The following is a 19,119-nucleotide window of genomic DNA, read 5'->3' as shown; positions in this document are numbered from 1 at the left end:
AAGCCTGTCAAGAATGGTGTATCGGAACCAGAAGCTTAACTCCAACGGTGCTTAACTCCGGATTTTTCTCTACACTGCCTTAACTTTAAATTTTTTACAGCGGATGCGTTCCGCATTCGAATAAACCGTTATATCGATCTGTATAAATACTTCACCATGTCCGCCAAAGATGATCCTCCAGACATGGCAGAGCTCAAAAAGATCGAATCTGATAAAGGGGTCGTACAAGAGGTACCCCATACTATCCTCACACGACGTGAGAAACATCTCATGACCATCCTGCTTTCAGGAATGGGCACCGCGTCGTCGATGAGCATGCCCGTCTACTGGGTGGCGCTTACGGAGATCGAAAGAGACTTCAAAATCTCTGAGGAGCAGGTCAACCTGACCATTGTTGCATATCTCGTTTTGCAGGCAACAGCACCTGTTTTTCTTTCCACCGCAACTGATTACATTGGCCGACGTCCTGTGATTTTAATCTGTCTTACTGGCGGCATAGTCGTTAATGTTGGACTTGCAGTTGCCAACGCATACTGGCTGATTATTTTTCTGCGTTGTTTGCTTGCAACTTCGGTGTCACCGCTCATCAGTATTTGCTCTTCTGTCGTTAGTGATTTCACGACGCGAAAAGATCGTGGAGGCTTTAATGGAACCGTCAACGGATGTTTGCTTGTGGGACAGGCATTTGCACCGTTTTTGGGTTCGCTTGTTGACACGGGCTGGAACTGGAGAGCCATCTTTTACTTTTGTGCTATTATCGATGGTGCTTTGCTAGTGGTTATTGCCGTGTGTCTCCCGGAAACACACCGCAGCGTGGTTGGAAACCTTTCTGCGCCGCCAGTTCATTGGTACCACAAGTCGCCTGCTCTGTGGTATTTTGGCGACAGATTGTGCGATACAGAGCGCAAAACAGTGGAGCCTTCAAAGCTCACCAAGTATAATCCGTTCTTGACCATCAGTTTCTTGAAATATCCAGAGGTGTCCATGATCCTGCTTCCTTCTTCGATCTTGTTCTCCACTTGGACCATTGCACAGGCCACATTGTCCACTTACCTGTCGAAAACCTACGGCTACTCATCGCTGAAAATTGGACTCTGTTTCTTTGCTCCCGGATTTTCAACCATCGCGGGAGCCATTTTGAGCGGCAAGTTTATGGACTTTACGTACCGCCTTGCCAGAAACAAGCACATGAAGTCCAACTCTGATGAACCGTTCGACATCATCAGGGCCAGACTACAGTATTTCGCCATTCCGGCTGTTGTGGGCGCCATGGCTTCTGTGATCTATGGATGGTGTTTCCAGAACCGCGAGAGCGTGGCCATTCTACTTGTGATGATCTCTCTTATCACCTTCACCACAATGTTCCCGATGAGCGTTGTGCCGACGTTGTTTGTGGACCTGTTTCCGCAACGTTCTGGCTCGGTTGCATCTCTTAACAATCTGGGACGGTGCGGCATGGCCACCATTTTTGTTGCATGTTTGTCAAAAATGATTTCCTCCATGACACTCGGCGGCACCTACACTCTGATGACGGGCTTGATTCTCCTTAGTAACGTTTGCGTGTATTACCTGGTTACACGTAGCCGTCATTTTATGCATAATATCCAGTTGCGCGAGCAAGCCGCTAAATAGCCTGGAACTTGATGCCATGAAGAACACACTTGTTGGCGGAAACGCGGCTATTTGACATTCACCACATAAATTTCAGATCTGATTTAATAAACTCGAGTTAATTGTTAATTATTCTGATTAAATTTCTGTAAATTAAATTTCCTATAAATGTCCTTGTCAACAAAAGATGGCTCTTTGAAGCTGTTAACTTTCAATCTTTGGGGCCTAAAATACGTTTCTAAATGCCGGACAGAGCGGATCACCGCGTTCGCCAAGAAACTGCGCAGCCAGCCGGACTATGACGTTGTTGCATTGCAAGAGATATGGACAGACAGCGATTGGGACATCATTGTCGAAACCTGTGGAGACGTTTATCCGTACACCAGAAAGTTCTCGTCCGGGATTCTCACTGGTCCGGGACTCGCAATTCTGTCCAAAGTGCCCATCAAGAGAACTTTCTTGTACAGATTCCCTGTCAATGGTACACCGGCCGCTTTTTATAGAGGCGATTGGTACGTTGGAAAAGCCGTTGCCATCACGTTGCTCGAGCCGTTATACGACGGAGCGTCGCCAATTGCCCTGCTGAATTCTCACATGCATGCCCCTTACGCCCTGACAGGCAGTTCTGCGTACGCGTGTGTGCGGGCTTGTCAGGCGTGGGAAATCGCGTCCATAGTGCAGACGTTCACCGAGGCGGGCTATGCGGTGATTCTCGTGGGAGACCTCAACTCCCGCCCCGGATCGTTGCCGTACAGAATTTTGGAGTCCGAAGCGTGTTTGACAGACAGTTGGGAAGAGATCCACGGTGCTACCATTTTGGAAAAGCTGAAACAAATGACTCCAGAAGACCAGATCCTACTCGGAGGAGCAACCTGTGACTCCACTCTTAATACCTGGAGAGCAGACAGACGTCCTGACGAGGCGTGTCGTCTGGATTACGCTCTCATCGATAGAACAAAACTGCGAGTCGTTGACGCTTCTGTACAGTTCACCGACAAGATCCCGGGAATAGGGTCGTACTCAGATCATTTTGCCTACACGGCTACCATGAATGTGCTTCCTAGATCGCTGAAAACCCCTGGCTACCCAGACAGGGCCGTCAGACTTGGTGTTTACCAGGAACTGTCTGATCTTGTTGCAGAGTACTTACGAAGCAACAACTACTGGCGCAGCTGGCTACGAATTGCGCACTTCTGGGTTTCTGTGTGGATATTCATCGGGTGTCTCGCGGTGATTGTTGTTGTTTCGTTTGTTGCTCCGTGGTCCTCGATTTTGTTCATGTTACTGGGCTCTCTATCGCTTGCTACCGGTCTACTTGACGGACAAATAGGATTCCTTTTCGGCAGAAACGAACGCAGAGCGTTGCAGGAAGTGATACTACAAGTGAAGGACGCGACCAATGTGCTTCAAAATTGAGCAGTTGCAAAGATTTAATGTTTTTTCCCGCACTCTTTCCTGACAATGCACCCGCTTGTACCTTTTAGGAAATATTGTCGGAAGTGCTCTTTTAAGTTGAAAAAAAACCACCTTGGAAATTACTTTCAGAAATGGTCTTCTAGTCATGGGGAAGGAAACAGACGCGACCAACGAAATTACAGAGCCTTCCGGACACGGCAGGTTTGAGCTGACCGAGGAAGAAGAGCTCAAATACGGCCGTTTTTCAAAGAACGAAAAACGGCTCTTTATATTTATCTTGGCATTGGCATCCTCGCTCGGGCCATACTCATCTTCTGCATACATGCCTGCCGTGGCCAACATCGCCAAGGACTTCAACACAACAGGTTCTGTGATCAATCTGTCCGGTACGGTCTTCAATGTGATGACTGCTATTGCGCCGTGCGTGTTTAATCAATTGTACGAGTTTTACGGGTGCCGTCCGATCTTCCTGTTGATGAGTCTTCTGTTGCTGATCCCATCGGTTCTCACTGCCGTGTCGGTGAATCTGCCGATGTTTTTCGTGTTCCGGAGTCTTTCCGGGTTGTTCTGCTACACATACATCAACATAGCAGCTTCGGTCACGTCGCATATTTACCAGCCAACAGAGCGATCCACCGCGTTGAGCTGCTGTTTGGCTGGCACACTGTCTGCCAGTGCGTTCGCTCCCGTGATATCGGGCATCATCATCACGTATGCTTCCTGGCGGATCATTTTCTGGGTCCAAGCAGGAATCACCGCTGCGGTTTTCCTACTGGCGTACTTCTTCCTGAAGGAAACCACTCCCGAGGTCAAGTTTGTCAAATGGAAACAGGAAACATCGAAAAAGTTCAAACTGATTGGGGTGAACCCGTTCAGAGTAGTTTTCGCGCTTCGGATCCCAACACTACTTCTTCCCGGAATCACCACGTTCTGTTTATCGTGGAACTTCTTCGCCTTGTTGACACCCATCAGATACGTTGTCGATCCGCGGTTTGGGTTCAACAGCCCGATCCAAGGGTCGTTGTTCTATCTTGCTCCCGGGTGCGGGATGCTAATTTCGACGCAGTTTGCCGGGAGATACGCTGACTGGGTGCTGAAACGCGCGATAAAGAAACGGAACGGCGTGCTGGTGAGCGAGGACCGGCTGAAGGCTGCGTGGGGATCGATGGTTCTGATGCTGGGCAGCATTTTAATATACGGATGGTCGATCGAGAAAGAAAAAGGTGGCATGGCTCTACCGATCATTATGATGTTTTTGAACGGGTTTTCGCAAACGTTTGTGTACACGCCGATCAACTCGTACTGCATTGGCAGTTTGCCGGAGATCGGGCCGCCGATCGCGCTCGGAACCAACTATTTTATCCGCAACATTGGGTCTGCTATAGGATCTGGAGCCACACTACCGTTATTTGAGGCCATTGGAATCGGCTGGTCCAGCGTGATCAGTGGGGCCCTTATTCTGGTAGCCTTAGCTTCCACGGTGATCTGCACCAGGTTTGGCAATCAATGGCGGCAAAATTGGCTCGCAAACCACGGCTACCGCTCAGAATTGGCAAATGATAGGGAAGGCTAATATTTTTTTTATCTTGGCAGATAGACGATTTATATGTCACCTAATAATTAATATATATATCTTGCTTTCGCCTGAAACAAAGTATTTCGGTCTGACGGGATTAATTAGACACATTCAAGGATGTCTGATACCGAGCCGAGTGAAGAAGTGTCCAGCACGCAGTCGAGGTCGGTGACGCCGTTGATCTTGGAGCCGGAAGAACGTCTCACGCGCAGGGATTCGCAGACAGAGCTGCACAGTCCTTCCAAGCGACATTTTGCGCTGTCACCGCACCGTCTGATCACGTCGATCTCGAGACGAACATCGCCCCACAAACCGCGGTCCAAATCGGTGTCCAGAGTGGTGACCCCGAAATTATCTGCCCTGCCGCCACATCGTCTCGCAAGCCTCGATAAGGATAAGCCCTCGATAGAAGGGATTTCCAAGTCGTTTGTGAGTTTCCTCACCACAGCGAGTGTTTACGCGGGATTCGAGGACCTCGAAGGCGAAGAGCAACAGATCGCCCCGGAAGATGTCCCCACAGACGAACACTCTGAAGACAACGAAGAGTTCCCCAATATTGACTCCGATAACGTCTCTGATGACGAGGACGACCAGACCTGTCTTGCAAATTCGCCCTCGCCGCTCGATTTGACCATTAATGAAAACACCAAACCACCAGCACCACACTCTCCCCCACGACAGATCCGCAAAGCCCGATCCAGGTTCGAGTTCTCGGTTGCAAAGCGACTGTCCGAGTTCGACAACAACCAGCTCGTCCAGAAACGGGCCATTGCGCTCTCCAACAAGCTCAAACGCACATTCGACATCTCCGACAACGACGAGTTCATCAGCGATTATCCCTGCTGGTTGATCGGAGACGTGCTGTTGCAGGGCCATCTCTATATCACCAAGTTTGACATTCTGTTCTTTGCGTTCTTGCCCAAGAAACAGGGATCGATCACCAAGTCCGGTGCGCTCACCACCAAGGCGTATCCATCACTGCGCGAGCACCGCAAATGGGCTGTTCTGCGCAACAACACGTTCAGTGTTTATGCCAACTCCACCGACCTGTACTTTCCCCTATTGGTTATCGATCTTCGCACGGCGCTCCGTGCCGAGATTCTGAAGAAGAACAGCTCCTCGCGAGATCCTAGCAAACCCACGTGGATCCGCATCATCACAGAGTCCAGAACACACTGGTTCCTGGCCGATAACCTTGCTGCTGCCCGGTCCTGGACCTCGAGTCTGACCAAACACATATTTGCCTCGAAAAACAAAGGCGACCAGGTGGCCATCAAGATTCCGTTGCAGAACGTGGTTGATCTTGAGCTGACCTCTGTGATTGGAATCACCAAAAACCTGCGGATCAAGGTGATTGAGAGCGCAGACACGTTTGCTGTGGACGATTACTTTTTGATGTTCTTCTCGAAAGGTGAAAATGCAGTTGAGGATATCAAGAAGGTGATTCACGAGGCCGGCGTTGAGATCGCCGAGGGAACAGGAACAGACAGCGACGACGAATACGGCGTGAATTCGCACCTGCTCAAGTCCAAGATTGAGATTCTGAAACAGACACCGTCGATGGTGAAGACGTCGAGCAAGCCGTCTGCTCCTGTTCTGCGCATAGCAGAGAGTCTGAACGAGGACGAGTCGGAAAAGGGCTCGGACCAGTCAAAGGTGTTTTCCGAGGACGAGATCGTCCCTGACGAGGAAGGACCAGCGGCCGACCAGGACACGGCAAGAGAAAGCGCAGAAACTGCGGAAACCGCAGAAAAGGACGGCACAGAAAAGATCTCCCGGTCCACAAGCCGGCGCAACTGGTCCACGAGGTCGCTGGTGCAAGGCATCACTGCTTTCACGCACCATTGGATCTCCACGTCTCCAATCACGCATTACGACGAAAAGTGTGCTATTTTGCGCGGAGAGGAGGATACGCATTTTGTCAAGGACCAGGAACAGCGACAGGCGGCTACGGAACGGTTCAGAAGCCGGTTTTCGCTCGCCGACACGGAAAAGCTCATATCCACGTACCATGCGTATTTGGTGAAAGGAATACCGTCCTATGGAAAGATATACCTTGGGTCGAACGAGATGTGTTTCCGGTCGACGATTCCAGGAACAGGCACGATTATGATTCTGCCGTTCACAGACATCGAGAACATCATGAAGGAGAAAGGGTTCCGGTTCGGGTACTCTGGTCTGGTGATTGTGATTCATGGCCACGAGGAGTTGTTCTTTGAGTTTGCTAGCGATCAGGCCCGCGATGACTGTGAGTTCCTGCTGCTAAAACAGATCGACATGTTCAAGAAAGGCAGCACCGACAGCGCGGCCACCAACGCGGGCGAGAACTCGAGCGACGAGTCGTGCAAGCTGGCCGAGTCCAACACGAGTCTTGCGTCTGCGCGGCTGCGGATGTTTGAGAACAGGATGCACGACGAGATCGGTATCGATGTTCCGATCATCATCGAGGAGCACCCGCTGCGCAAGACAAACCTCCGACCACTCAAGTCGTACCGGTTCACTTTACTGACGATTGGGTCTCGTGGTGACGTGCAACCGTACATTTCTCTGGGTAAAGCCTTGATGAGAGAGGGCCACCAGGTGCGGATCGTGACGCATTCTGAGTTCGAGCCATGGATCAAGAAACACGGCATCAGCTTTGCAGCCATTGCAGGCGACCCGTCCGAGCTGATGGCCTTGATGGTGACTCATCCTACAATCAACTACAACTTCATCAAGGAGGCCAAGTCCAAGTTCCGCAGCTGGATCGATGACCTGCTGGTGACCTCGTGGAACTCTTGTCAGGACACCGACGTTCTGATCGAGTCTCCGTCGTCGATCTGCGGCATCCACATTGCTGAGCGACTCAAGATCCCGTACTTCCGCGCGTTCACCATGCCCTGGACCCGTACACGGGCGTATCCGCACGCGTTCATGGTTCCCGACCAGAAGCTCGGCGGCGCGTACAACTACATGACCTACGTGGCGTTTGAGAACGGGTACTGGCGTGGAACCGTGCACCAGATCAACAAATGGCGGGTTGAGACTCTGGGGCTGCCAAAGACGACTCTTGCCGAGGTCAAGGCAAACAACGTGCCATTTCTGTACAACATTTCGCCGACGGTGTTCCCGCCGCCTGTGGACTTCTCCGAATGGGTGCAAGTGACGGGCTACTGGTTCCTGGACGAGAGTGACCGGTACGAGCCGCCTGGTGCTCTGTTGGCCTTTATTGAGCAGGCGCGACACGACGACAAGAAACTCGTGTACATTGGGTTTGGGTCGATCGTGGTGTCGAACCCGGCCGAGCTGACACAGGCCGTGGTGGACGCGGTGTTGGAGGCCGACGTGCGGTGCATCTTGAATAAGGGCTGGTCCGACCGGCTGGGGTCCAAGTCGGAGGTGGAGATTGTGCTCCCGCCGGAAATTTACAACGCCGGCAACGTTCCGCACGATTGGCTGTTCCCAAAAATCGACGCGGCGGTCCACCATGGCGGGTCCGGCACCACGGGCGCATCGCTCAGGTTTGGTCTGCCCACGATTATCAAGCCGTTCTTTGGTGACCAAAAGTTCTATGCTGGAAGGGTGGAGGATTTGGGCTGTGGAATAGCACTCAAAGATTTGGACTACAAGAGTCTAGCAAAGGCTCTCAAGGAGGCCACCACAAGCACGCGGATCGTCGAGAAGGCCAAGCTTGTTGGCGAGAAGATCCGGTCGGAAAACGGGGTCCAAACAGCCATCGACACCATCTACCGCGAGATGGAGTACGCACGAAGCATCTCTGTTAGCAAAACACGACACGCGGTTCCTGTGAAGAGCGACGAAGAGGAAGAAGATCAGGAAGTCGAAGGTTCGTGGCTACTAGTATAAGCTTTACTGTCGATCAATATTAAGTCTATTACCAATTGGCAACGTCCTCTGCTTCGCCGAAAACACTCTCCTTCTGCTGGACGGTCTCATCTGACCAGTCCATGTTGTTGCCGTCGTGGTCCATGATCTCCTTGAGATGGGTCTTTTCAAAGTCCATGACCAGGTCGTTGATTTCCTTGAACTCGAGCAAGAACGCATCGTGGCCCTCTGGAGAGTGGATTTTCTTTAGGGTGGAGTTGGGGATGTTCTTCGCGATGAAGATCTGCTCGCTGAGCGTGAACAGGGCGTCCGAGTCGATGCCGATCACCAAAGCAGGGATCTGGAGGCTCTGCAGCGCTTTGGCCGCGTCGTTGTCGAACTCTGGCCGGTCGCGGCCAACATCGTGCGTATCCAGCTTTCTGGTGATGGATATGTAGCAGTTGGCGTCGAACCGCTGGTGGAACTTCTGGGCCTGGTATCTAAGATAGCTCTGGGCCGAGAAGTAGTGCTGCGGCCGCCTTCTAGGCTTCTTACCAGAAACACTGCTGTCTATACTGTCGCTGTCTGCGGAAGAGAGCGACGAGTCTATGGAGTTTGATCTGCTGGCGTGCCGCGACTCGAACGACTTTCTGCTGCGAACGGCCGCGCCGTCATTGTGGATCTGCCAGTTCTCCTCCTTGGTGGACGGAGAGTCCTCCACGGCACTCGAGTCCTCGGAAACGGGTGTATTTGATAAATCTTTGCTTTTTTGCTGCTGTGTAGGCGCTCCGCGACCGAACCGTTTCTCGAACGAGTTTCTGGACCGGTAGGTGAGCAAGGCGGCCATTCTGGCTGCGCCCAGCCCGCTCACCGGCGGGTCGTCCAAGCTGTAGTAGCCGTCGTCGTATTTTGGGTCCGAGTAGATGCACTGTCTCTGGGCCTCGCCCCACGAGATGCACCACGCCGAGTGACGCGCGCTCGTCGCCAGAGCAACCAGGCTCCGCACAAACTTGCCTCCGTCCACGAAACACCACTCCAACGCAAGCATGCCTCCCATGGAGCCACCAATGCACACTGCGATCTGCTTCACGCCCAGCGAGTCCAGCACCAGCTTGTGGATGCGCACGTCGTCTCGCACCGTGCACAGCGGGAACTCGGGCCCGTATCTCTCGTTGTACTCCCCGTCCATGGTCACCGGCGAGGCTGATCCGTACGGACTGCCCAACGAGTTCAGACAGATGATGAAGAACTTGGTGGGGTCAAACGCCCGGTCTCTGCCGATCAGCGGGCCCCACCAGTCCTTCACGTCCGCGGACCCGGTCAATGCGTGCGCAATCAGCATGCAGTTGTCTCCCTTGTCGTTGAGTTTGCCCCATGTCTTGTACGCCACCGGCACTTTGAAGATCTTGTCGCCCGATTCCAGCGTGAACTCCGGCACCTCCACGATCGTCTGCCCGGAAACCAGCTTCGAAAACGGGTTTTCCGTCTGCTCGTCCACTATTTTGAACCCCATGGCTAGATGTTTAATTGAGACGGTTTTTCCAAAAGTTTTTTTCCAGTGCACTGCCTACTGCCGAAATGACTAATGGACCAAGCACGCGGGTTTTTGCCGGGTCGTGGGCCGTTGCGCGCGACGAAACGCTCCGCCGGCTCGAGAAACACAACTTCCCCATCCGCGTGGACGTTCTCGTGTCCACGGACGAGTTTCGCGCGCTTAAACAGAACCATCTCGATCAGCTCCAGACACACTATTCCACCGTGCGCTGCTCGTTGAACGACGTGCTGGCGCAGCTGTTTGAGCAGGCCGCCCAGATAGACCTCCCGCGAATCCAGCTCGTCTCCGTGGATGCTCCGGCCGAGCACGAGGACTCTATCTCGCTAGTTCGAGGTATCCTCACTCTGCGTCTCACCTCCCAGTCGTACTACCGTTCAGGCCTGAAAGGAACTCGTTCACAGCTCTCCATGGGAAACAGAAAGACGTCGCAGCAGCTGTTTGTCGTTCAGCTCGACCTCAACAATATGGCCCTGGAAGATAAAAATTACATGCGGCTGGTCTGGTTTGCGCAAAAATACCCGTCGCAGCACGTATTTGCGTTCGCAGGCGGGCTGACACTCGCAAACAGCACCCAGCACGAGATCAGGCCGGTCTACAGCTCGCTCGGCCGTGTGAGAGCGCCAAATCTTGTGCCCTTGATTAATCACGAGTGGCTCGAAAACACCCTCGAATGGATCGCATACGCCTCGCTCAACGCGCCACAGCTGTCTGCGTTCGACAGAACAGACGACAACGTTTCCACGTGGCCGCAGACCGCGGATCTGGGCCAGGAACTCGAGCTCTATAAAATCTCCTTCTCCGGACTCCTGGCTACCACTTTCGCGGAAAATCTGCTTCAACTTTGCCCTTTCTCTTGGACAGCCATCGTCAAGCACGGGGTCCAGGACACAAACGTCGCATACTACAAGTCCGAACACCGGCCCGGCCCAAACGTCCAGGTGCTGCTGAAAAACGCAGACTCGTTCGTACTCTGGCAATAAATGTACATTACTCCTCTACTTTCTCTTTATGTTCAGTCTCCTGTCCCGTCTCGCTCTTGCTAAGCAGCTTGTTCAGCTGGCTTTCCGGGTCCGCATACAGCTTGTCGAAGTTGTCGTACTCCACGACCTGGCCCCTGTTGTTGAACACCACTATTCTGTCGCTCGTCTTGATCGTACTCAGCCGGTGCGCAATGCTGATCGTGGTCAGTCCGGCTTTCTGTCTCAGCCGCAGCGTGCGCTTGATGGCCTCCTCCGACTTGGCGTCCAGGGCAGACGTGGCCTCGTCCAGAATCAGAATGCTTGGGCCCAGAAGCAGCTCGCCCCGCTCGCTGTAGGCGTGCGGGACGTTCACAGTGTCCTTGGTCTTGTGGCCCAGCAAGAGCGTTCTGGCCAGCGCTATCCGTTGTTTCTGACCCCCGCTCAATTGCGCTCCTTTCGACCCAATCACCGTGTCCAGCTTGTCCGGGAAATTATTGATAAACTTGGAACAGTTGGCCAGATCGCACACTTTTTGGATCTCTTCGTCCGTGGCATCCATCTTGCCGTACGTGATGTTTTCTCTGAGTGTTCCAGAAAACAGCATCGGCTCCTGCTGAACAATTCCCGTCTGTTCTCTGAAATTGGCCAGACTCACTTCTGTCAATGGCTCCCCATCAACGATTATCTGGCCGGACTCTGGCTCGTAGTACCGCAGCAGCAGCTGTGCAACTGTGCTCTTTCCGCATCCACTAGGACCAACAAGACACACATGGTCGCCCTTGTTGATTTTCAGCTCCAAGTTGTTGAACACCTGGTGCGTTGGACGAGTAGGATACTTGAATGAGACGTTTTTGAACTCGACGTTTCCCAAAACATCGATCTTCTTACCCTTGGTGGGAACAATAGCAGGTTCAAGCTTGATCAGATCAAAGATCCGCTCAGAAGCACCAACACCTTTCATCAACTCGGTGTAGAAGTTGGACAGAGAATACACGCTGGACGCACTGAACGTCGTGTACAGCATATAAGAGGACAGTTCTCCAAGAGTAAGTTCTCCTTGACGAACCATCTGGACTCCGACAGATAGCAAACCAATCAAAAACACGTTGCCAACAAACCCGTTACCGGCAAAGAAGTATCCACTCAGTCTTCCTTCGTGAACGGACAAGTCGTACAATTTGGTGACTTCCTTTTTGAACTTTCCAACCTCGTACTCCTCGTTGTTGAAACTCTGGATGGTTTTGGTAAAATTGAACTGTTCTTCAGAGACTTTGGTCAGGTTTCCTAGCTGTTTCTGGATCTCTTTAGATAAAGACTTGATCCGTCTTCCAAACACCAGTGCAAAAAACATCAGCACAGGGAAGATGAGGGCCATGTACCCGGTCAATTTCACAGAGATGGTCACCATCATACCGATTCCAACAAAACAGCTGATCGAAGACCGAAGTCCATCGCTGACGTTTTGAGTGACAGATCTAGCAACCACGGTGGAATCGTTCACCAGTCGCGAGATCAGGTCTCCGCTCTTGTGGATATCCCAGAATTTTGCGTCTTGGTAAAAGATCTTGCGGAGAATGTCCACTCTGAGTTGGGCCATGATTCGTTCTCCGACTTTTCTCAACAGGATGATTCTTCCAAAATTAGCCAGGGATCCTACCAGGAACAGTCCACCAACGCCAATGAAGAACTGTCTGGCAGGAATCTCTCGCGAAAAGATATTAATTGTCGACTTCTCACCTTCCTCTTTGGCCATATCGATCACTTTACCCATGATCATAGGGAAAAGCATCGAAACCGACGACGAAATACCAAGGAATAAGATAGCTATGGACATGTTTGATAATTCTGTTCTTGTGAGTTTGAGAAGCTCCCAAATCTCGTTGAACGAGGACTTTTTCTTTGATTCGTCTTTGGATTCTCCGTCGGTCTTCGACTTTTGATCGTTTGGTTTTTGTGCTGTAGAGTTGAACCTGAGTGCTGGTCTCAAAACCTTAGGCTGTGTTGTCCACAACAATGGTCGATGCTGTGGTCGCAATGTTGAAAAACGACTCACTTTTGACACTATTCCCAGAGGGCTCACCACCGAACCTCGGAGAAGAGGTCGAATCGTCGAGCTGACGCCAAATCGTGGAAACAAAAACATCATGGTTCACTTGGACACGCGCGGAGTTCTCACAGACGCTTTCTGGCGCTTAAATCAAGAATGTTTTTGCAAATTGTCCAAGAAATGGAATGGCAGTCCAACTAAAAATACAAGGCTAATTTATTTTCGAGCAAATTAACATCTAAATAAAATTGGTAGCTGGATTTTAAACTCCAAAGTCGACATTCCCAAATACTCCAAAGAGATCGTCCACGACGTTGGTCATGGCGTAGTCGAATGGAATCGCAGAATCCGAAGATTCTGTTTGTGGAGAAATGTCGAAAGTGGGCATCCAGTTCTCGCCTACCAGGTCGGAAAAAGCAGGGTTGAACATCATTGGTGGCGTGTGCGTGGAGTATTCAGGAAGAAGCGGTCCGTTGAGCTCCTCCATGGCGGGAGTTTTCTTCTCCTCCTTTGTGGCGATTTGATCTGCTTCCATCAAGTGTTTGCAAATGGATGTGTTTTTCAGTCTATTGGTGTAATTTTTAAGCAGTTCGTCCAAAATTTCGCTGGTCCTTAAACTTTGACGGTCCGAGGCCACTGCACTGTTGACCATCTTCAACGTTCCACGAACAACCATCAGCTGTTTGGACCGATCTTCCAAAAATGTCTTCATTGTGTACGACATAAAATCGGCCATTGGCCAGTCGGAGAGCAGATCAATGCATGTGACGATCGACCGCCGTGCAATCTCCACGATTTGGGGGTCCTTGTTGTGTAGATGATACACCATTGTGATACCAGCAGTCCACATGCTGTAGAGAATGAGCGATGTTGTGTTTCTCAACAGTTTCTCTCTTTTCAGGTAATCACCAAATTGCGTCACCACGTACGCAACTTTGAAAGATGCACTCCACGAGGGTAGAACGTCTGGAATCCGGCCATTGCGTTCGGTAGCTATCTTAGTGCTTCCAATGATGTTGCACCGATGGACAAAAAGAAGAATGGTGTGATATTCCAGGTTCAGCCATGCTCCGTACGAGTTCAAAATACTGTTCAAATCCTCCAGGTTCAGATGGAAACACGTAGGCAACTGAGACATCCAATCGGCAAGCAGCTGGTCAGACTCCTTGAGCAGGGAATATGTAGACTCCCCCGAGTGGGAGATCCGCGAAATAACGTTTTGGTTGTCCACTATTTTCCGTAGCACTCTTGCGAGCGATAGTCTTTGCAAGAAATAGTCTTTTTCCAAGTCTGTGAGACCAAATTCGTCATCGTTAGGATGGGCCGTGTCGTCTAACGTGTCCCTATCAGGCCATGGTACCTCACACGATTGAAGATCAATTGAAAACGGCCGCGAAAGTGCAAACGACGAAAACGTATCTTTTAAAAACAGACACCACCAAATTCTTTTGTAAATGTTTTTCTCCACAGACGAGAGATCCTTGTTGCTCGCAAAGTTCCTGTGCAGCCCGATGGAGTAGGCCATTGAGATGGCCATTTTTGTGTTTGTGAGGAAAATTACGTTTTTAGTGTTCATTAGTTGGGTGTCCCAGTCCCAATAGTTACCAAAGATGAACATTGACTGAAGCAGTAGAATAGGTTCCTGTTCGACATGGAGCTCAAACAACGCGGTGGCACGCCGGTTGAGCAGGTTGGTGATTCGTTGTTGGCGGTCGTAATCTTCCGAAGACCAGTCCAATTTGCGGTACATTTTGGCCCCAGCGAAGAGCACAGACTGTAGCAACAGTAAACTTTTCGGGTTTTCCAACGTGAGATAGTCTCTTAGAAACTCGTATTTGTTCAAAATGGGGAACTGGACGTGTAATGTCTCGAAATAGGTATTAATGTACAATTCAAATAGGTCTTGGTCCGGAAGACAAAAGCATCCGAGATTGTCCAAATATTTGAAGTCCACTTCATTCAGATGGAACAACTTAACTTGGTTGGCTTTCCTTTTGGTATCAATATACTCCTTGACTGCGTTTTGCAGGAAACTGGGAGGCCCAAAGTACTCAACCGTCGATGAAACGGAAACCTCCCGCCGCAGCATTTTTCCTGGATCAAGACTCCGTGTGTACAGTTCAGGGAACTCCTCGTGCGGATCGCGAGAAACAAAGTCCGGAGTTTCATGCTTGCCGTCTGTACTTCTCTTGTGAGTCTCTGCCTTGATCTTGTTGACTTTGGGAACCACCCGTTTCTTGGGCTCTGGTAGAACACAATCAATGTCAAAATGTACACAATTGGAGCATTTATCGGGATAAGTCACAGTGACGTCGCACTTGACTTTTCTTTCTCGACATACCAAACATGCCCGTGCGGAACGGTGCTTCTTTTTGAAAGAATGTCCCGAAGTCTGGCCGACCGTGTCGGTATGGCTATGATTCATCCCCACTATTGATTAATAATTTTAGTTCGAAGAAAAATCCAAGCTTCCTCCTGTGCAAAGATGTAACGGATCCATTGCGGACCTTCGTGACAGATCCAGATGTTTGTGAGACTCGACTCGGATATAATTCGGATATCTGCCCGAGGTCGCCGCACGATTTCGGTACTTGCCAAATTGGTAGCTACATTTTAGTCGGTATCGGTAGATGAAAGAAATATAATAATAAAATAGCTCCCCGAGCTGAAATTTACTCGCTAGTATCGACAGAATCCACTTTCTGACGAACGAGTTCTAATCCGCGTGATTGTTCACAATGGTCAACAACTGAGGAAAGATGATATCCGAGGTTTTCCCACTAACTTTCTGGTAAACACCCCTTGATTTATAGAATTGTTTGATCGGCTCTAATTCTCTGTAATATGTTAAGAGCCGTTTTTTCACAGTTTCGGGGTTGTCATCTGCACGTTGGAACAACGGCTCTCCCGTGACATCGTCTTTGAACGGCACTTTTGGCGGGTTATATTCCAGATTGTACACTCTTCCTGAAGAATGCATCCACCGACTCGTGATTCTCCCCACTATCGCGTCTGCGGGAACGTCTAATTCAACAACAAGATTTATTGGTTTATCCTTGAGGCTTGTTTCCAGCTCCAAAGCCTGGTTTGCAGTTCTAGGAAACCCGTCCAGAAGAAACGGCTTATGCAGCAAATCGCGGTCAAGCAGTTCTTTCTCCACAAGGGTCGCCATGAACCTGTCCGGTAGCAATTTTCCTCCTCGGATGTATGTATCAGCCAGTTTCCCCACGTCCGACTGTTTCTGTATCTCCGATCTCAGGATATCTCCTGTAGACAGCGACGACAAGCTCGGTAGCTGTTTCAATAGCCTCGACGTCAATGTTCCCTTCCCTGAACCGGGAGCTCCAAGAAGAACGAGTCTCAACGGCATAACGGAATAAATATAATTTTTGACACCTCTAGATCCGTTTTTGGCCAAATCAGGGGCCACTCTGGGTTGCGCCAAGATTTTGTGTCTATAGAAGGAATTTAAGCATTCAGAACAACCAATGATGTCCCCCACAGCACCACCTTCTTCATATCCTCATTTCAAATTCCCAGCCCACACCAGATCTCGCCAGCTTCCCCAAACTCGCGTGCCACGCTTATCAGAGAAGCCGTGCAAGGGTGAAGAAAAAAAAATTTTGAAAAAAATTTTGATTTATTTTAAAGATCTTCAAGATGGAGTTAGCTGTGTCCGATAGAGATAGAAGTATCTTGCTTGAGAAGAAGAACGTCCTGGACGCATCTACTTTGGAAAAATACAGACTGGCTGGTCAAATCACCCAGACCTGTCTGGCTTATTTGACCGAGTTGATCAACGATTCTTACCATCTTGGAAAGCACGAGCCATACTCTGTTGCAGAACTGTGTTTGCTCGGAGACTCCCAGATGAAAGTTGCTCTCGATAACGCATACAAGAATCAAGTCAGAGAAAAAGGTATTGCCCAGCCAGTTACCATCGATGTTAATGATGTCGTTGTTGGCTACTCTCCAGAGGTTGATGATGAGACCAATTTCAAGTTCAAAGAAGGTGATATTGTCACCATCAACTTGGGATGTCAGATCGACGGATACACCTCCAACGTTGCACATACTCTGGTGATCTACCCTCCAGGAGCATCTGTTGGTCCATTGTTGGGATCCAGTGCTGACGCTGTCTGTGCCGCTTACATTGCAACCGAGACCGTGATCTCTCTTTTGGCTCTGTCCATGACCCCAGAGAAGATCCCACAGTCTCTGGCTGATGGATCAGGTTTAATCAAGGGTTCTTTGATCAGACAGGTTGTCGATTCGATTGCTGAGAGCTTCAACTGTGTGGTTGCTCCAACTTCCAAGGTGAGAAGAATCAGACGGTTTTTGGCTGGACAGGCCGAGGGAATTGTTGCTGAGAGAGACTTCAAAGGTGTGGTTTGGTATGAGGCCGACCAAGAACTCAAATTGTTGCAAAAGTCTCCTAAATACAACAACGACCAACAATTGGTTGCATACGATAAAACTAAGAGTGCCAAGGTGACTGCTTCGTCTGCCGTTCCAACCGACGAGTTCACCGTGTCTCCAGGTGAAGTCTACACAGTGGATATCAAGATGGCTCCTTTGGAAGACACCGAGGGTCCAGGGTTAGTTACTCTCCAGAACGTGGATAACGTGACCGGTTCTAACCACTCAAACGACACATTCAGACCAAAACCAAGTGTATTTGTGCGGGACGTTGCAATCTCCCACCAGCTGAAGCTCAAAACCTCCAGAAAGCTTTTGTCCACCATCGACAAGCAATTATCTGTTTATCCATTCAAACTTTCGCATTTGACATCCGGCTTTCCATTTGATCTTAATGGAAACATTGACCAACAACTCCAATCGATCCAGAATGAAATCAAACCAACCAGATTGGGACTCGCAGAACTCGCAAATAGACACCTTGCCGTTGCCAAGCCTATCCAAAGGGCCCGGTTCTTGCCTCTGCAGGTGATTTTGAACTCTTCCAGCTCGACCGGTGTCAATGGATTCGACGCTGAGAATCCTGTCTTGCCTGGCATGGAGTTGCAATTGCCAAGATTGGGTGTTCCTTCGTTGAAGTCGCTGCTCAAGGCCTCCAAGGCAATTCCTGTGGCCAGAGAACTGTCGACTGTGGTTTTGAATGGTGATTCCAACGTTTTGGTGCGTTTGAGCGGAGGTGCTTCCACCAGCAAACCAAGCTGGGTGCACTCTAAATTCCAGCTCTCTGAGGCTGTTGCCCAGGGAGTCAGCGATTTGGTCCAACTGACACAGGACGAGAGATTCGGTCTCAAGATCAAGGAGTGCCAACCCCTCAAGTCCGTTAATTAAAGATAGAGTAATATACAGCCGTGGCTACCTCTTGCTCCCCAAACCCGTGCACCGTGTCCGGGTAACATTCCCCTTTTCTTGTCTTGCTTACTCCATTTATTCTCAGAGGGGCTGGCGCGAATGCGAGAAAAAAGTTGCGGCAACCGGTGGGAGGATGGCGGACGCTTTTCGCATGACGGCGCCTGCAGAGCGGCCGGAAATTGTACTGGCTCCTTTGTGGAATTATATTTACTTAATATTTTTTTAATACCATCATCAAACACACTATCCCTTTAGTTATCCACTTAAACAAATACCTTGTGATAAAGTCATACCCAGTCATATTTGTAAGTATACACGTTTTTAGTGCAATTGCACAGCGCGATACGGTGGCAATTAAGCAGTCAAGTGTGAATAGCAAATCAGATCAAATAGGCAAATGCGGAGACCGTGTTGTCGATAAGTTGTTTTTTGGGATATGAGTTTTGAACACAGTACACCAGCAACCACGCCGTTAAGCATAGTCTGCGACCGTTACTTTTGAGATCAGCTGATGTGATCCGAATGTTTTGGGTCGGCTTTTTTCCGAAAATAGTCAGTGCCCTTATTCGGGCTTTCAATTGTGCGTGGGTATCCCTTGTACTGATGGCTTACTAGACGGATTGATGAGCCCCTTGTCAAGACTAAGCCCAAGGGAGCCTATCAGAGGCAATGAAAAAGACTATTGTTGAGGATGATTGCGGTGCAGAGGTTTGTTATCGGTTTTGGAGCGATGTTTTTTTTTGCCTTGTTGCTGAGCGGCGGGCACATAACCGGCTAACACGTATTTGGATGAAAAAGTGAAAACAAGCGAAGAAATCAAAGG

The 19,119-nt window shown here is 50.1% G+C and overlaps 14 protein-coding genes across 14 annotated transcripts; 7 read left to right on the top strand and 7 right to left on the bottom strand.

The window, feature by feature from the left end:
- Positions 1-156: 156 nt before the first annotated feature.
- Positions 157-1,632, top strand: OGAPHI_002426 (uncharacterized protein; the record flags this gene model as incomplete). Its single annotated transcript, XM_046203295.1, has 1 exon — positions 157-1,632. The coding sequence occupies one exon, from the start codon at positions 157-159 to the stop codon at positions 1,630-1,632; it is 1,476 nt and encodes a 491-aa protein (XP_046063086.1).
- Positions 843-1,271, bottom strand: OGAPHI_002427 (uncharacterized protein; the record flags this gene model as incomplete). The annotated part of the gene is made up of 2 exons (XM_046203296.1): positions 843-990; positions 1,075-1,271. 2 exons carry the CDS (start codon positions 1,269-1,271, stop codon positions 843-845), a joined length of 345 nt encoding a protein of 114 aa, XP_046063087.1.
- Positions 1,633-1,779: 147 nt separating the features above from the next.
- Positions 1,780-3,027, top strand: OGAPHI_002425 (uncharacterized protein; the record flags this gene model as incomplete). The annotated part of the gene is made up of 1 exon (XM_046203294.1): positions 1,780-3,027. The coding sequence occupies one exon, from the start codon at positions 1,780-1,782 to the stop codon at positions 3,025-3,027; it is 1,248 nt and encodes a 415-aa protein (XP_046063085.1).
- A 145-nt stretch (positions 3,028-3,172) lies between these two features.
- Positions 3,173-4,600, top strand: OGAPHI_002424 (uncharacterized protein; the record flags this gene model as incomplete). The annotated part of the gene is made up of 1 exon (XM_046203293.1): positions 3,173-4,600. The coding sequence occupies one exon, from the start codon at positions 3,173-3,175 to the stop codon at positions 4,598-4,600; it is 1,428 nt and encodes a 475-aa protein (XP_046063084.1).
- Positions 3,640-5,430, bottom strand: OGAPHI_002423 (uncharacterized protein; the record flags this gene model as incomplete). Its single annotated transcript, XM_046203292.1, has 3 exons — positions 3,640-4,053; positions 4,732-4,963; positions 5,063-5,430. 3 exons carry the CDS (start codon positions 5,428-5,430, stop codon positions 3,640-3,642), a joined length of 1,014 nt encoding a protein of 337 aa, XP_046063083.1.
- OGAPHI_002421 (uncharacterized protein) lies at positions 4,721-8,449 on the top strand (the record flags this gene model as incomplete). The annotated part of the gene is made up of 1 exon (XM_046203290.1): positions 4,721-8,449. One exon carries the CDS (start codon positions 4,721-4,723, stop codon positions 8,447-8,449), a length of 3,729 nt encoding a protein of 1,242 aa, XP_046063081.1.
- On the bottom strand, positions 6,049-6,616 carry OGAPHI_002422 (uncharacterized protein; the record flags this gene model as incomplete). Its single annotated transcript, XM_046203291.1, has 2 exons — positions 6,049-6,338; positions 6,556-6,616. 2 exons carry the CDS (start codon positions 6,614-6,616, stop codon positions 6,049-6,051), a joined length of 351 nt encoding a protein of 116 aa, XP_046063082.1.
- Positions 8,450-8,477: 28 nt separating the features above from the next.
- OGAPHI_002420 (uncharacterized protein) lies at positions 8,478-9,920 on the bottom strand (the record flags this gene model as incomplete). Its single annotated transcript, XM_046203289.1, has 1 exon — positions 8,478-9,920. The coding sequence occupies one exon, from the start codon at positions 9,918-9,920 to the stop codon at positions 8,478-8,480; it is 1,443 nt and encodes a 480-aa protein (XP_046063080.1).
- Positions 9,454-11,765, top strand: OGAPHI_002419 (uncharacterized protein; the record flags this gene model as incomplete). The annotated part of the gene is made up of 3 exons (XM_046203288.1): positions 9,454-9,942; positions 10,268-10,927; positions 11,007-11,765. The coding sequence occupies 3 exons, from the start codon at positions 9,454-9,456 to the stop codon at positions 11,763-11,765; spliced, it is 1,908 nt and encodes a 635-aa protein (XP_046063079.1).
- Positions 10,950-15,393, bottom strand: OGAPHI_002417 (uncharacterized protein; the record flags this gene model as incomplete). Its single annotated transcript, XM_046203285.1, has 2 exons — positions 10,950-12,911; positions 13,261-15,393. 2 exons carry the CDS (start codon positions 15,391-15,393, stop codon positions 10,950-10,952), a joined length of 4,095 nt encoding a protein of 1,364 aa, XP_046063077.1.
- On the top strand, positions 12,496-12,861 carry OGAPHI_002418 (uncharacterized protein; the record flags this gene model as incomplete). Its single annotated transcript, XM_046203287.1, has 1 exon — positions 12,496-12,861. The coding sequence occupies one exon, from the start codon at positions 12,496-12,498 to the stop codon at positions 12,859-12,861; it is 366 nt and encodes a 121-aa protein (XP_046063078.1).
- Positions 15,394-15,684: 291 nt separating the features above from the next.
- Positions 15,685-17,042, bottom strand: OGAPHI_002416 (uncharacterized protein; the record flags this gene model as incomplete). Its single annotated transcript, XM_046203284.1, has 2 exons — positions 15,685-16,478; positions 16,700-17,042. The coding sequence occupies 2 exons, from the start codon at positions 17,040-17,042 to the stop codon at positions 15,685-15,687; spliced, it is 1,137 nt and encodes a 378-aa protein (XP_046063076.1).
- On the top strand, positions 16,629-18,275 carry OGAPHI_002415 (uncharacterized protein; the record flags this gene model as incomplete). The annotated part of the gene is made up of 1 exon (XM_046203283.1): positions 16,629-18,275. One exon carries the CDS (start codon positions 16,629-16,631, stop codon positions 18,273-18,275), a length of 1,647 nt encoding a protein of 548 aa, XP_046063075.1.
- OGAPHI_002414 (uncharacterized protein) lies at positions 17,732-18,597 on the bottom strand (the record flags this gene model as incomplete). Its single annotated transcript, XM_046203282.1, has 2 exons — positions 17,732-18,209; positions 18,572-18,597. 2 exons carry the CDS (start codon positions 18,595-18,597, stop codon positions 17,732-17,734), a joined length of 504 nt encoding a protein of 167 aa, XP_046063074.1.
- Positions 18,598-19,119: the final 522 nt, after the last annotated feature.

Source organism: Ogataea philodendri, assembly GCF_020536065.1.
Source record: "Ogataea philodendri strain CBS6075 chromosome Unknown scaffold1, whole genome shotgun sequence".
NCBI classification, from domain to species: Eukaryota; Fungi; Ascomycota; class Pichiomycetes; order Pichiales; family Pichiaceae; genus Ogataea; species Ogataea philodendri.
This window is presented reverse-complemented; position numbering and strand designations above follow the sequence as displayed.